Source organism: Solea senegalensis, linkage group LG3 (assembly GCF_019176455.1).
Source record: "Solea senegalensis isolate Sse05_10M linkage group LG3, IFAPA_SoseM_1, whole genome shotgun sequence".
NCBI classification, from domain to species: Eukaryota; Metazoa; Chordata; class Actinopteri; order Pleuronectiformes; family Soleidae; genus Solea; species Solea senegalensis.
The window spans coordinates 28,662,958-28,678,448 of NC_058023.1; the positions used below are offsets into that span (position 1 = coordinate 28,662,958).

General features: G+C 39.8%; 1 protein-coding gene across 1 annotated transcript; it reads left to right on the top strand.

Moving 5' to 3' along the window:
- The first annotated feature begins 359 nt into the window (after positions 1-359).
- On the top strand, positions 360-13,284 carry pkp2 (plakophilin 2). The gene is made up of 13 exons (XM_044020709.1): positions 360-702; positions 3,664-3,734; positions 4,602-5,218; positions 5,298-5,436; positions 6,388-6,595; positions 6,676-6,853; positions 8,394-8,511; positions 8,632-8,793; positions 9,708-9,884; positions 10,697-10,850; positions 11,446-11,638; positions 12,357-12,444; positions 13,177-13,284. Exons 1-13 carry the CDS (start codon positions 507-509, stop codon positions 13,243-13,245), a joined length of 2,370 nt encoding a protein of 789 aa, XP_043876644.1. The 5' UTR covers positions 360-506; the 3' UTR covers positions 13,246-13,284.
- Positions 13,285-15,491: the final 2,207 nt, after the last annotated feature.

Here is a 15,491-nt window from a genome sequence, read left to right on the forward strand (position 1 = left end):
ATTAATAGGCTGCTAGAAAAGGCACAGATGTAAATAATGATATTAATTATGGCTGCGTTCCATTTTGCTTTCTCACTTCCAGGTTGCATCCTGGGTCACACTGTCCTGACTGACATGAACTGAACACAGATCACCTGTGCTCTTCATGTCAAAATGGCTGCTGATAAAAGGTTTCCTTTACTCAAAAATAGTCAGTATTTAATTATTTTATCATCTTTCGCTGAATAAATACCAAACATTTTAAAATTCTCCACTTCAAACTGCAGCTTGAGCGTGAATAACAGTGTTGGCCAATCAGAGGCGAGTGAGGCTGACACATGACACCTCAGGTGTGACGCCATTAGCTCCGCCCTCATAGGCCACGCCCTCTTCAGTGGTAGCGAGCTGGTGTGGTTTAAGTTTACCTGAGAGAGAATCAGAGGGAGAGGACAAAGCAGCGCGAACACGTCCACTTCAGTCGTTATTGAATGTAGTCACCGCGGAGTAGTCGGTTTATTTTTGTAAAGATGGACGAGGTGTTTTTAAAATCCGCTTTACCTGCCGCTGCGGACTCTTTCATGCTCAACGACACCAGTCTGGCTGTGCCGGCCGAGCTCACTGACAGGTCCTCGGCCAAACCCGATTCAAACGACCGGAGCCTGCGAGTTCACCAGCAGGTCCAGCTCACACTGGCCCGGAAGGCGAAGAGGACTCTGTCTAATGGTGAGGAACAAAAAACTACTCTAAATGATTTAAGTAATGGTTTTCAAAAGTCACACAACGACACACCTCATTTATAGAGTGTCATAAAGGGTTCACACTGGGCCATTCACTGCTCCCCCTTTCTCTATTGACAACAAAGAATAACAGTTATCTCTCTTAGAAACATGTATTTTTAAATATTTAATCATTAACAGTATATTAATATTGTGAATAAAAGTGTTAGAATGAAGGAACAACACTATTAAACAATAGTTACCTGCACGTTTGTTTGTTTCTAGCCTTTTCTCGTTGTTTTAAGCAGCTTAACCAAAGACAAATTCAGTATTTTAGTCATATAATCTAACTAAAATATATATAATATGTATATGTAATATTTTCATTAGAAGAAGTGACGACTCACTCTATACCACTTTCTCTTTTTAAAAAAGGCCTTGAGTCACACTAGGTACACACACTAGATACTAGAAGTTGAGTATCTACTGATACTAAACTGGGCCCTATGTACCGCTAGGTCCATGGTTCTCAAACTGTGGTGCGTGTACCACCAGTGGTACACAAGCTTCCTCTGGTGGTACTTGGAGGAAAATCCAAAAAATACCATTCTACTGTATATACCAATTTGGACCACAGTGCGTAGAAAATGAAACAAAAAACGTATCTCTCACTCCTGTGAGGAAGAGGAGGATGATGAGAGGGCAAATTATCTTTTATTATCTGCCTCCTGTGAAAAGTCCACTGCTGACTTTACTCGACCTAACTTGATTGATGATTATGGTGTTATTTTGAGAACTTTTGGTTGGAAAAGTTTACTGCTTTAGATCGAAATGTACTCACTATAAAAGAGCACACAGAGCCTTTATACCAAAGAAAGCAATAAAAGACATGCTTATAACAATGCTTTTAGCTTTACTGATACTGTATTAGTGAAAAGTCAGCAAACCCTCTTAAATGTGACACACTGGAGCTTTTAAAGTACTAAACTGTTAATAACACGTGCACTGCTGAGTATTGTATTTACCATCGTATTTGCACACAGCTGATGTGATGGGCACTGTATTGTGGCAGAATTTGTTACTAGTTTGTTATTAGTTACATGATTTATAAATTGATAAAATAATAAACAGCGCTCTTTACATTGTGTGTTTAGCTAAATATTTATGTGACATACAGGGTTTTTGGATTAGATTAGATTTTACTTTTTTTTTTGCAATATATAATCTAGTTATTTTGACCATTATTGGATAGTAACAGGAATCGCCAAAGACACCCACATATGATATTGTCACGATATATAAGTCACAATACGACATTATCACAATATTGTGATTCTGGATGGGAATTGGCCCGATACTCGTCAAAATCACTGGATCTGATATCGGACAGATAAAAATGTAAAATTCGATACAATCCAAAAGTCCTTTATATCGCAAGCAAAACTATACAAAATGCAAAAATGTACATAAAAATCTCATCTTTAAAAGGCAGATTTTTTTAATTGAAATCAAACCTTAGCAAGATCAGATCAATATTTAGATGTTCTCTCGTGTCCAATTCATTAAAATGTGAAGATCCAGAGGGGGATTCCTGACCCTCAGCTGACCTGGACCCAACTTAAGACCGTGGCTTGAGGATGTGCTTTTTGTTAATTGCATACTAATGGACATCTACTATCATTTAGACTACAATAAAGGTCATTTTTGTGACGGGAATGTACGCTGCATAGCAGTTTTCTCGTCCAACAGGTTCCTGCAGTTTCATTCATGCAACTCAAGGCTGATAGTAGCTGACAGAGCTTCAACTTAATATCTCACCTACTTCCTTGATCTATAGTGGTAGGTGTGAGTGATCAACTCCTGTCAGTCGTCCTCTAGAAATGACAATAATAACATTTAGCTGCGTGAACTCCACAGCAGGACTCGTATGACTCTGCTTCCTCCTCAGTCTGAACAAAAGTGAATGTTTATCAAAATTAAAAATGGTTTTGTTAGCAGGTTAATGTGTTTGCAGATGACACATTTATTTATTCATCTGTGGATTTATCAATTGATTTTTATTCATTTTATAATAAAATAAGAATATAAAACCCATAATTTATATTGATCTCCCTTATAAATCAACTGCCTACCAATTGCAACACTAACGATTCATATTTTTAGTTATAAAGTGCCAGAAACGTAGAAATCATCTGTTTACAAACAGTAAATCTTCATATTTGAACAAGTGGTACCAGAAAAAAAAAAAGTTTGAAATGAAACAAGGTAGATCAATAGATAGATAAATGCTTTTATTGTTTAATGGAAGTTCCATAGGAGTTCCATTTGAAATGTCACATAAATTACACAAGATATGAAAGTCATTAATACTGTTAATCACCAAAGACAACAAGACAAATTACTATAAGCCACACTAAACACCTTTTATTTAACTGTGATTTCAATTTTTCTTTCAAGTTTAAGGATGAATTAATGCACAAAAGCGTGTTTTCAGTCTAATCCTTTTAATTGCGGGACCCTGAATCTATGGCTTATTAGAAATCGTTTCAGAATTTAAAGAATGAGCAGGATCTCAGACAGAGAAGTAATTCACCATTGACATGGCAATTATCATCACACTTATATAAATGTGCTACAGTTTGTAAGGCTTAGTGTGGTTGTAAGGGAGTGTGACATGAACCCCAGAGGGAAGATAATGACATATTTAAGTCTTTAGTAACTGACAAACATTAATAATTGTGTTGGATCCTTTTAATCTGCCTCCGCTGCTCCCTTTCTGCCAAGCAAACACAACATTTAGTTTACAAAAGTGTAAAAGTGTGTGGTTTTTTTTCTTTTCTTTTTTTTTTTTAAGCTGCCATGATATGAGTCACGCCTTTGACCTGAGGTGGTGTTAGTGTTGCCTTGTGTTCAGATGGTGATGGCGTGAAACTGTACACGCTAACAAAACCTCTTCGACTTGTTTCAGGTGGTGTCCACTTACAGAGAAACACCGCTCAGAGCTTTGATGCTGCAGATGGACTTTTACCAAATACGAAGGCAAGGGGCTTTTTTAGCTCTTTATTCATTTTTACACACACACACACATGCACAGCTATCCCTTTAAGGACTCTACATTGACTTTCATTCATCTGAGCGGCCTAATTATAGTGATATTCCTTACCTTAACCACAAACCTTAACCAAACCACCCCTGCCTTATTAGGACCGTTTTGGTCTCCATGAGGACTACTAGTCCTGACAAGGTCAGTGTTTATGCCAGAAAACAAACAAATGTTGCTCTCCTGCCTTCTCGTGAACCACAACAGGGTCACACAGACTCACGCTGTGCTTTACATATTCCACACCGTCGTTTGATTACATTCAAATGTCCTGCTGCTGCGTCATATTCACGGCCTCGTCGTGTATCAAAAGAAACATTGATTTATTATATTAGTGGTGGGCTAATATGGGTTTCTCTTTGGCCACTGCTAGCAATCAGTGTAACTGTAACACATCTATTTTAAAGTAAAAATAATGTACAAACTAAATGATAAATAAATAAAATGGGTTATCAAAAAATTAAACTTCATTAAATTAGGCCTGAAGCAACTACTCGATTACTCGACAATCGTTAGTTGCAGCCCTACGTCAAATACATTGCTGGGTAAAACTTACCAGCTTTAATCAAATGTCTGAAAATAAAAATGTGTAAACTTATATGAATGAGTAATAATCAGCAGGTTTGTTAAATTATAATAACTGAATTAACCTCTAGACTTAAATGCATGTGTACAGTGTATTCCTGTGTAATATTGAGTATTCTACTATGTAAATGTAAAGTTCTTTCAGAGGAGATTTACATAATAAATGTCATTTAGCCACAGCATGTTAAAGTGAAGCTTGTGTTTTTGTTGTCTTTTGACAGGTGAATGGATTCACCTTCACCAACCGCTCTCTATCAAACAGCCGTGTGCGCAGACCCTCCAGGAGGGTGGAGGTGTCTCCACCGCCGAGCCCCGGGTTTCCTCGCAGCCGCTTCAATTACAGCACCCTCCGCTTTGGGACGTACACACACCCGGGACCCACTCAGCCGCAGATGACGGGGACTCTGCACGACCGCACGTTCGCGTCCGACTCGTTTCTGCGCTACGCCTTCTCAGAGGCGCCTCGAGGAACTCGGCCGCACGCGTCCACGCCTACACATGGGAGCTTCCGGCAGAGGTCACTGAGGCAGACGGCGGCGGCGGCACCTCCCCCCGTGTTTGCAAACAAAGCATTTCAGCGGAGTGGCGGTGATTATGGCTCGCACTTGAGCCACAACCGGACTTCGTTCAAACAGGAGAGAAGTGGTGATGTGATGCTCGGTGCTGTGCAGCCTGATGAAGGTCTGTCCTGGTTGACTCACGTCAGGAGAAATGCACACGGGCTCCACAGACTGAACTCGTACCCGCCCTCTGTCACCAGTGTGGACGCGGACGTGAGCCGGCAGATGGAATTAGAACTTCCTTTTCAGCAGATACACAGGCAGAATGTCGCAAATCTGTAAGGTTCACGTGTTCACACACTTTTACACGTTATTGTACTTTATCTCATCCTGGCCCGTGTGTCTGTCTCCACACAGGAAGTCAGAGAACAAGCTTCCAGAGATGACCTTAGAGAGAGCTGTGAGCCTGTTGACCCAGGAGGACGAGGAAACGCTGCTCTATGCAGCGAGCCACATACAGAATCAATGTTTCAAGAGCACCGAAGCAAAAAAGATGGTACGTTTAGTCATACTGTATGTAAGAGTGTACATGAGTGTTGTTGTTTTGTTTTTTTTACCTCATTCATTGTTATAGAGTTTTACACGACAAACAAAAAAAAATTCCATTCTGACTCTGACTTCATCACTGATATCATTTGTAGTGATGTTGTCACTAAGAATGAGCTGATATGATATCGTATATTAGGGAAACCAAAAAGTAATACCAGATATAACTGAAACAATTTAAACAACTGAAACTCTATTCATCGATTATTAAATTAATCGTCAACTATTTTGATATTTCATTATTAAAACAAGATTTCTGATTGTTTCAGCTTCTTTAATGTGAATATTTCCTTTGTTTCTTTGCTCCAGATAACAAAGAAATCATTAAAAGTGAATCATTTTGTGGACAAAACAAAGACATTTGAGAAAGACATTATTATTTAGGTTTGTTTCTGACATTTTATGGACCAAACGATTACTCGATTAATCGAGAAAAAACCGACAGATTAATCGATGATGAAAATTATTGTTAGTTGCAGCTCTAGATATAATTTAAAACCCCTAAATGTTGATTTAGCTGTTTATTTAACTGAAAACGGTGTCAAAAATGGAAACTGAATATTTGTTAATCAGTTGGAAGTTTAGTTCTTTTAAAATAGCTGGTTATGTCTCAGTGCTGCATGTTAATGCTCTGTATTTATATAGCACACGTTAGGAGCAACGTGGGGGTGTCTTGCCCAAGGACACGTCGGCATGTAGACTAGCGGAGCCGGGAATCAAACCCACAAACTTCGAGTTGAAAGACGACTGGCTCTACCACTGAGACACCGTCATGCATCAGCATGTTCTTTAAAGCTGATCATATCATGGCTTACATGTCTTCATTTTTATGTCTGGATGTGTTTGTTTGTCCATAATCCGGTCTTCTATCTTTCTTTCTTTCTTCCTTCCTCGTCTCCAGGTGTACTACCTGCGCGGAATCGGAAAGCTCCTGCAGCTGCTCCACGTCGACCACGAGGAGGTTCAGCGTGTCGCCGCTGGCGCGCTGCGCAACGTCGTGTACCAGAGCAGTGAGAACAAGATGGAGGTGAAGGAGAACAACGGCTTGGCAACGATTCTAGGTGCACTGAAGAGCAGCCGCGATGTGGAGACCAGACGGCAACTGACTGGTCAGTCCTAGTAATGTCTTGTCTATGTGTAAATATAGAGTAAACTTAAGAAATGAATAATTTTGTATGTTCCTTCACAGGTCTTTTGTGGAATCTCTCCTCTCATGACCTCCTGAAGGAGCGTCTGAGCAAGGACGCCTTATCCGTCCTCACAAAGTCCGTCCTCGTGCCCAGCTCTGGCATTTCTGAAGGCGAGAACCCAAAAGACGAGCTCCTGGCCGACGACGAGGTTTTCCACCATGCCACGGGCTGCCTGCGGTATGCTTCTTTGTTAGAACTAATACAGGGGAGACTCTGTGTGCTTTTGGAGTAAACAGACAGCAGTTGTGCAGTCAGAACAGTCAGCAAGTGCCAAAAATAAAAGACAGAAATATTCATGCTGGAAAAGGGAAAAAAAAAAACTACCCCTGACTGTTCTGACTCCACATATGAAGGAGCAGATGTCGGAAGTTAAAAGTCCACAGTCACTGTCACGTGCATGATATGGCAGTAATTTTATGGTATTACAAAGAGCGAGAGTTAGCAGAAGGCAGAGCTACAGCGTCAGCCGGTGCCAGGTTGTGTTTTGAGTAAACAGTCTCAGATCAGGGGATAAACTCATATCATCCGTCTGAATTCTGCTGCGTAAAGAAACGCTGTGTGTAGTTCTAAGGCAACCACCAAAGAACTTTTAAAGATTTCTGCTGGGAAAACTCAGGGAAACCTACTCTCTGTTTTCCCTTTTAGAAAAAGCCTTTAATAAAAATTACAGCAGTGGAAAAATATTCTTAATACTCATCACAAGTCTTATGAAAAGACATTTAAACCATCAACTAGGGTTTAATGTCAGTAATCGCCTTCCTAGTGACTAAACATTTACCTCACTATCAAAACATCTACGATTTGTCTTTCAACTATTTGGTTTTATTGTTGGCCTCTACTTGCCTCTCTGTTGACAAAGCAGAGGAGAATCAGACGCTCCGCTCCCTTGGCAACTAAAGCCAGATGAAAAGAGCCAAACGGCTGAATTATTCATAGAGCGCTCTCTTCTGTCTGCTATGCTGAGCTGAAATCACTCAGTTCTTGCCAGCCTGGTGTTATCAAGTTCTCCTTATCATGTTCTCAGCCCCTGTAAGCTCCCGGAGTCCCTGCAGATGAAAAATAAAAATAAAAGATGAGCTCTTTTTCTTTTGTAAAACTGTCATATTATTGATTTTCCTGGATGCAGCTATTAGCTTGATGACATGCTTAACTCATAATTTGAATGTGTGAATGTTATTCATTGTTGACAGAAGTTACAGTCACTGGTCACTTTATTAGGTACACCCAATAAAGTGATAGTAGTGGCTGCTACTGTGGGTTTCGGCTTCTGCAGCCCAGGGTTTGACCTTGCTTTTCTTTATTTTGCATTCAGTGATGGCCATCTGCATAGTTTCGTTATAACAAGTGTTTTTTTTGTTACTGTTTTGAACCAGTCTGGTTGTTCTCTGACATCAATAAAGCCAGAGAACTGCTTCTTACTGGATAAATCTCACTGTAAACCCTGTTGTTGTTTAAAAAAAAATCCCAGTGCATCAGCAAGTTCTGAAATACTCAAACCAGCCTGTTTGGCACCAACAAACATACCACATAAAAAGACACTTAAACCACCCTTTTCCCCCCACTCTGGTGCTCGGTTTGAACCTCTTGACCATATCTACATGCACTAAATGCACTGAATTGCTGCCATGTGATTGGCTGATGTTGGCGTGAGTATATCGTTGTTTCCTATAGAACTTTAAGATGTTTCCTTCATGGTTCTGGTTGTTTCTGTTTCCAGGAATCTGAGCTCTGCTGGTCCAGACGGCAGAAAAGCGATGAGGCACTGCGAGAATCTTATTGACTCTCTGGTCTACTACATTCGGGGAACCATAGCCGACTATAAGACGGATGACAAGGTGAAATGAAAATAATTAGCATCCCAGATGAAACATTTATCTTCACACAAGGGTGTATTCACAAAAGAGTGCTCAGTTTTCGCAGTTTAATTTGAATCCACATCAATATCTGCTCTGAAGTCCACAGAGAACTGCGTCTGCATCCTGCACAACCTGTCTTACCAGTTTGAGGCAGAGCTTCCAAAGAAATACATGCAAGACCTGAGGGAATCTCGGCAAAACTTGGCCTCCGATCCGAAGAGTGTCAGCTGCTTTCCTAATCGCAGTGCCAAGATTACAGAGGTAATCCCTTCAGACAATAATCCACACTGACAACAAAGAATATGTGGCATAATATTTGACAGCAGTTCTGTGAAACCCCCGCAGGATTCCTCTGTGTTTAATCAATCGCTAAAATGGCATTGTTTTTATGATTTGCATGATGAGGTAGCGGTAACATCGAGTTGGAGAAGATTAAATCACAGTGAAGTTTAAACTTTGGACAGAATCCAAAATGAAGTTTGCAATATGTCAGTGTTGTGTTTACTGTTGCCCTCAGGTGGCCAAAAAAATAAACTGCATGCACACTTCAAGACATTTTAATCGAGCTATAAGGTTTATTTCCCACATATTCGCATTAAGTGTGGTTTCAAATGACCTTATTTATGTGGACACTCAAAAATGACACCCTCTCTCCAAAGCTAGGAGCATTAATCAGCTTCTTTAATAGCCTCTACTTGGAGATATTTTATAATATGACCTTGGGAATCAGCGATAATGGCCAAAAAGAGCGACTGCTCCCTGTGCGCTTTTAAATTCAGCCCAAATGTGCAGGAGGAAATAATGATGCTCATTTCACTATATAATAAGCACGTAACTAGGCAAGAAAAATGGAAAGACGGAAACAGGTTTCACACGTCAGTGCACATTTCATCTTTTAAGCAATTATCTGCATTGCGGCTTCTTAGATGCTGCTGTTCGTTATAATTTCGGGAAATTCCAGCCAGTGATGCTGCACAGTGGCACTGAAGGCTCAGCCTGGGTTCCCTGGTCCTTTTTAAATACCTTCAATGACACACACACACACACACAGATAGAGAGAGAGAGCAGGAAAGATGCCTGCCAGCCACTGTCATTCATCACCCTCCTGCTGTGAACTCCGTGAACCCACCAGAGCGGCAGCTCATCACCTGTGTATGTGTGTGTGTGTTTCTTAGCATCTGGAGCGACAGAGCCCTCTGCTGGAGGAGAAGGCGAACCCCAGTGGCATAGAATGGCTGTGGAGCGCCATCACAATCCGCATGTACCTGTCGCTGATTGCCCGCAGTGTGCGCCACTACACCCAGGAGGCTGCTGTCGGAGCCCTGCAGAACATCACAGCTGGGAAAGGAGCGGTAAGATTATGGAAAACAAATACCAACACATATTGTAGAGATATTCACATTTTTCTTTTTCATTTTAAAAAGATGGGATAAAGAAATAACGTTATTTGTTTAATTTAATTTAATTTAATTTAATTTAATTTAATTTAATTTAATTTAATTTAATTTAATTTAATTTAATTGAAATTAAATGAAACCCTGTATGCATCTGTAGTTTGATGGCCATAGTTCATTTTCATTATTTGACAGAAATCTTTCAGTTTAACGAAAGGAACTCGCAATTTCTTCCCAATAACATTGATCCAAACAAACCCAAGACTTGAAAGATGCAATACACCCAGGGGCCAGTTTATTAGGTACACAGGACACCTAATAAAGTGGCAAGAGTGATGCCTTTTGTCTACCTTGGTTATTAACAAGGAGTTATTGCTGTGAGTGATTGTTGTCTTTGTATCATTTCAAACCAGTCTGGTTGTTCTCCTCTGGCATCAACGAGGCATTTTTGGCCAAACAACTGCTGCTCACTGGATTTTCTCTCTCTTTTTTTTTGGACCAGTCTCTGTAAAAAAAAAACTAGAGCTGGTTGTGTGTGAAAATCCCTTTAGATCAGCAGTACTCAGTCCAGCCCGCCTGGCACCAACAACCATACCACATTCAAAGTCACTTAAATGACTTTTTTCCCTCATTCTGGTGCTTGGTTTGAACTCCGGCAGCCGGTCTTGACCATGTTGACCTATAGTCGGCTATCGCATGAACAAGCAGGTAAATAATCAAGTAGCCTTCGAGCTTATATTACGTGTAATTCCATACGTCCTCTGTGGCAGGTGTCTGAAGCCATCGCTTTCACTATTGTTCAGCGGGAAAATGGTCTTCAGCACATCCGTAAGATACTGCGGGAGGGAGAGAGCGACGTGAAGAGGACGACCATTTCTCTGATAAAAAACCTCTCCCGTCACGAGGAGCTGCACCCGGATATTGGTAACTTGAACTCACCTGGCCTTTGAACATTCATCATCATTTAAATTCTTTTATTCCTTTAGAGCCAAAGACATGACATAGGGGAAAAAAACCTATTTGTGGCTACAAAATACCAAATTATAGTCACAAAATAGTAATTTGTGGCCATGAAATAGATATAATGTGCGCACTAAATACATTAATGTCAGTCCCATGAATGACCTTGAGAGCTGCGTAAGCAAAAAGGGTTGCAAGAGGGCTGAAGCAGCAAGATGGACGGAGAAAGTGTGACTGATTTTTATTTTAAATTGGGAATGAGTTACAGAGATATTCTCGAAAGCCTGGCATTGCAAGGAATCATTATTCAAATTGATTCAAATTCATATTTTGTACGAACATCTTACCTATTTGTGGCCGCAAACATTTCTTCCAAATGATCCAACTGCAGTACTTGCATGGCTATTTTGTGAGCCAACATCCTCTGATCATTTTTTTTCCACTAAAGAAGCTAAATGACTTTAGCCTTTGAATTTTGCTTACCTAAAACTGCGCATTTAAGTTCAATTAAATGAAAATATATACTGTACATATTTCATGTGTCTCTTCCTACCTAAAGTGAAGCAGGTGTTACCAGAGCTGGTGCCGCTGCTGCCCAACGACGACACCGGTACAGACCTGCCCTCAGAATCGACAGCTTGCCTGTGCCACATCCTCACATACCTGAGTCAGAGCAACTCGCAGCATGTCCGAGCTGTCGTCAACCATGGAGCCCTTCCAAAGATCATTAACATCAGCAGCAAGGACAATGGGTCAGTCAAGAACTTAACCTTTACTGGGATATTCTACGATATAGAACGCAGACATCGTCGAAGACAAAATACACTGTGTACAAACAAGCCTTACACTCGTAACGTTAAGCGCAAAAAATGTCCCATTAAAACCCATTCAAACTCTGATTAAAGTACAATACGTTTTATTCTATCTGGGTGTCAATCTGGGCTTTTTGCCTTGGAATTTATTATTTTTACTACCTCCACCAGATGGTGTCATTTTGGCCATATGAAGTATATGGAGAAATAACATGATATTACCACGAGACGGCAGTGTCAGTCACAAGTGTTGTGGCTAATCATTGCCATGTCCTAGGCTGAAATAACTGAACACAAATACATTTACTATATACTTTGCATGTAGTATATTGAAAGTAATTCATATTTTCTGGCGGGGTTTAATACTACATAAAACATGGTGGCATGGCGACAAAAAACATTTAAAAATGAATTAGTATTTGATATCAATAATTTGGTCACTGAAAGTAGAATATCATAATGTACACATTCTTTGTACTTAACGGTACGAGTGTGACTAATATTAGACCGGCCCCTAAATTTCCTGCAATATCTCTTTCATTTTAGAGATATTTTATCTTTAACTAAATGACCTCTTAACTAACTTGTGATATGCAGTATAAATTCTATTTTATGTATGTAAAAGAGGACACAATCATTCAATCTTTCTGTGTCCCAGTTATGGACCAACCAGAGCGGGTCAGGCTGCATGTGTCCTGCTGCACACCATGTGGAGACACAATGATCTCCATGGGGCCTACAAGAAGGTGGGTGCTTATTTTATGACTGTATAACACATGTCATTAAAGTGGCAGTGGTCAGTGGTTCAGTTTGTTTCTTCCATCTAAAATCACTGTCCTTGTTTGTTGTAGTATCAAGTATTTAGTGTAACCTACCCTTCTGTCTAATGACCTTTTACGTATATCATTAGAAGAAGAATAATTTGCTCTCGGCTCGTTCACTGTCTTTACTTCTATATTTATTACTTCTTACTGCCAAGGAATGAACACAGTAGCATTCTCTTGGAGCAAACCTTAAAACTCAGTCTGTACAGTAACGTGTGTTCTCCCAACAACTGGATTTTCAATTCTGAATTTCCCCTCACAACATACTGTCAGTAACAAAATGAGATGCGATAGAAACAATAATAAACTAAAAATAATGTCCTTCTCATCTTTATGTCGCCTTATTTATCTGACACTATTACATGAATAAAGCACAACATTACAAACACATTAAAGCACTGATTGACAAAATGAGTGCTTAATTCCTTTTCTGTTATTAATGTTCTGGTTCAGATAAATGATTATTAAGTATTTAATTGACTATTTATGTCACCTGGTAGCTGTGTGCTCTGCTGTTTCCTGCATTGATGCTACCACCGGGGGGCAGTACAGTAAAGCCTTCTTAAATGCCACATGATGCTACAGTAGCTTGATGAAAAAAAATGATGTGAGTTCTAATATCCACATTTATCTTTGTCTTCTTTTTCTCAACAGTGTGGCCTCAGGAAAACGGATTTCATTAACCCGAGAACAACAAAGGCTGTGAACTCGGGTCGAAACTGAGTGTATATGTGTGTGTCTATATGTGTATATATATATTTATATATATATATGTATATATATATATATATATATATGTATATATATATATATATATATATATATATATGTATATATATATATATATATATGTATATATATATATATGTATATATACTCTCCGAGCTGCGGTGATGAGCAGTATCAGTACTGTATGCACTATTTTATGTGACACAGGTTTTGTTTGCTGTAGTTATTTCCTCTCAGTGTCTCGTGAAACAGCCGAAGACTTTGCCATTTTCCTTTGTGTCTGTGTGGCTTAAGAACAAACATTGTTTTGTTTAGACATAGAAAACAGGAACAGCGGAGTGATGTCGTTAGAAATCAAAGACTGATAACTCATAATGCAACAAATGTGCTGCATTAGTGACGCGACGTACAGGGTCACTTTGTTTGTGTGTCGTGATCCGAAAGCATTGTTTAACATGTATAATGTTATAGTTTTTATAGTGGTAGCTTGTTAGTTAAGGATACTGCTGTGAGTTGTTAAGCACTACTGGTAATTATTATAGCCACAATATACCACAATTAAACAAGCAACTTTATTAAGGTTAATGTATAGAAGTGTATTTTATGGCACAATGACTTCCTATCCTAACAAACAAGCTGGTTTTCTGCATTTTTTGCCGTCTATAGTTATTCTGAAACGAATAAACTGTTTTGTATACACTTTATTGTCCCTCATCTACCTGTTACACCACAGCTTTAGCATCCAAGATGACATTTCTGTGGTTTAATCTTACTGAGAGCTGCCAAAGATGACTAAACATGACTTTTTCCCCCCTCAACAGTAAATCATAATTAAAAGATTCTCAATCCAATAAAGTGGATGCTGAAGTCTGGGCCAGTGGATTATACCCGTGCACAGCTGAAGGCCCGGGGGGAGGCTCGGTGCCAGCCGCCGTCTCAACCAGGGAATATGACATGAAACGTTGATGATCAGGTCCAGTAGAAAACACCCTGCACTTAACTCTCTCCTCTTCAGAGCCTTAATGGTTCCTGTTCACACTGTTTTTTGTTTAAACAAATTCCCTCAGAAATCCACTTTGTCTAACAAAGCTGGTGCCAAGTGGGGGGAATCTTCAAAGGCTTCACTTGATTCCAGGTGGAGGGTAGGGTGGATTTTCTTCAGTATCCCACAAAGTAATTACAGCTTTGCATCACTTATTCCCTTTGTATCTGCGTATCGACTCAGCACAACGCTACGTGCGGTACGTGCACCGGTAGCGAGCAAGTTTGTTTCTTTTCATAGGACTTAACGTAGCGTGGCACGACATGAAACAGCTTTTTGGAGACAGATGTGATGCTCTTTCTAGTATCTGCGTCATGCTGCGCTGCGCTGCATGTTTGTCAGTGACTCTACAAGCAACGTAGCACAGAACGCAGCATTAAATATGTATGCTGTCTTGCTTCTGTAGGCATTTTGATGATTTACAAGACACGGCTGAATCTAACCAAAAAAACAAACTAAATTTAGTGAGTTTTTATGTTTTCTAAACATGAATTTGAATTCAATTATTGCTACATGAAGAACGAAATGAGAAGTAGTTGGATAATTTAATGGATAGAGTAAGGGTATAAAACTATTTTAACCCTTAGTGCTCACACGGCATGGATCTGTGCCGCAGGTGCACCCTTGGTAAATTGCCGTGGGAATAAAACACAACTCCTTATATGGACATCCTGGGGGTGTGTGTGTTTTTAAAGTCACATTATTCAGGCTTTACAAAATGTGTTATAGGTCAATAACATAAGAAAGGTGGAGGTTTGCTGTCAATGTCTCCTGCAGAGGGCAGTGATGTCACACATTTGTCTCAATAAAAAAAAAATAATTAATGTTAGAAAAACAACAACTTTAAATGAAGCTGAGACAGCAGTGTTTCTCAATCCTGGTCCTCGGTGACCCACTGGAGCAGGGAAACCTCTAAAACATGCAGGACAGTGGGTCACACTAGGACTAGGATTGAGAAACTCAAGTGGGAGTTTGTCACAGAGTGAGTGAACATGTTTAACACACTGGAAGAAAGAAAGGATTCTTTCACAGATCAGCAGCAGTGGAAAACAGGCCAACCTTTTTTTTTTTTTCTTATTTTACTTGACACTGAGGCTATTGTTTGGGGTGTCAGCACTCAGGGCAACTTACTGTTCACTGACATAATCACTCAAGAACATTTGGGAACATTTGGGACGTAAATGCATGTTTGGGCTTT

Coding starts and splice junctions, on each gene's coding strand:
- pkp2 (XM_044020709.1), top strand. CDS start 507: ATGGACGAGGTGTTTTTAAAATCCGCTTTACCTGCCGCTGCGGACTCT. Junction 3,735..4,601: donor GACTTTTACCAAATACGAAG/GCAAGGGGCTTT, acceptor GTCTTTTGACAG/GTGAATGGATTCACCTTCAC. Junction 6,596..6,675: donor GACCAGACGGCAACTGACTG/GTCAGTCCTAGT, acceptor GTTCCTTCACAG/GTCTTTTGTGGAATCTCTCC.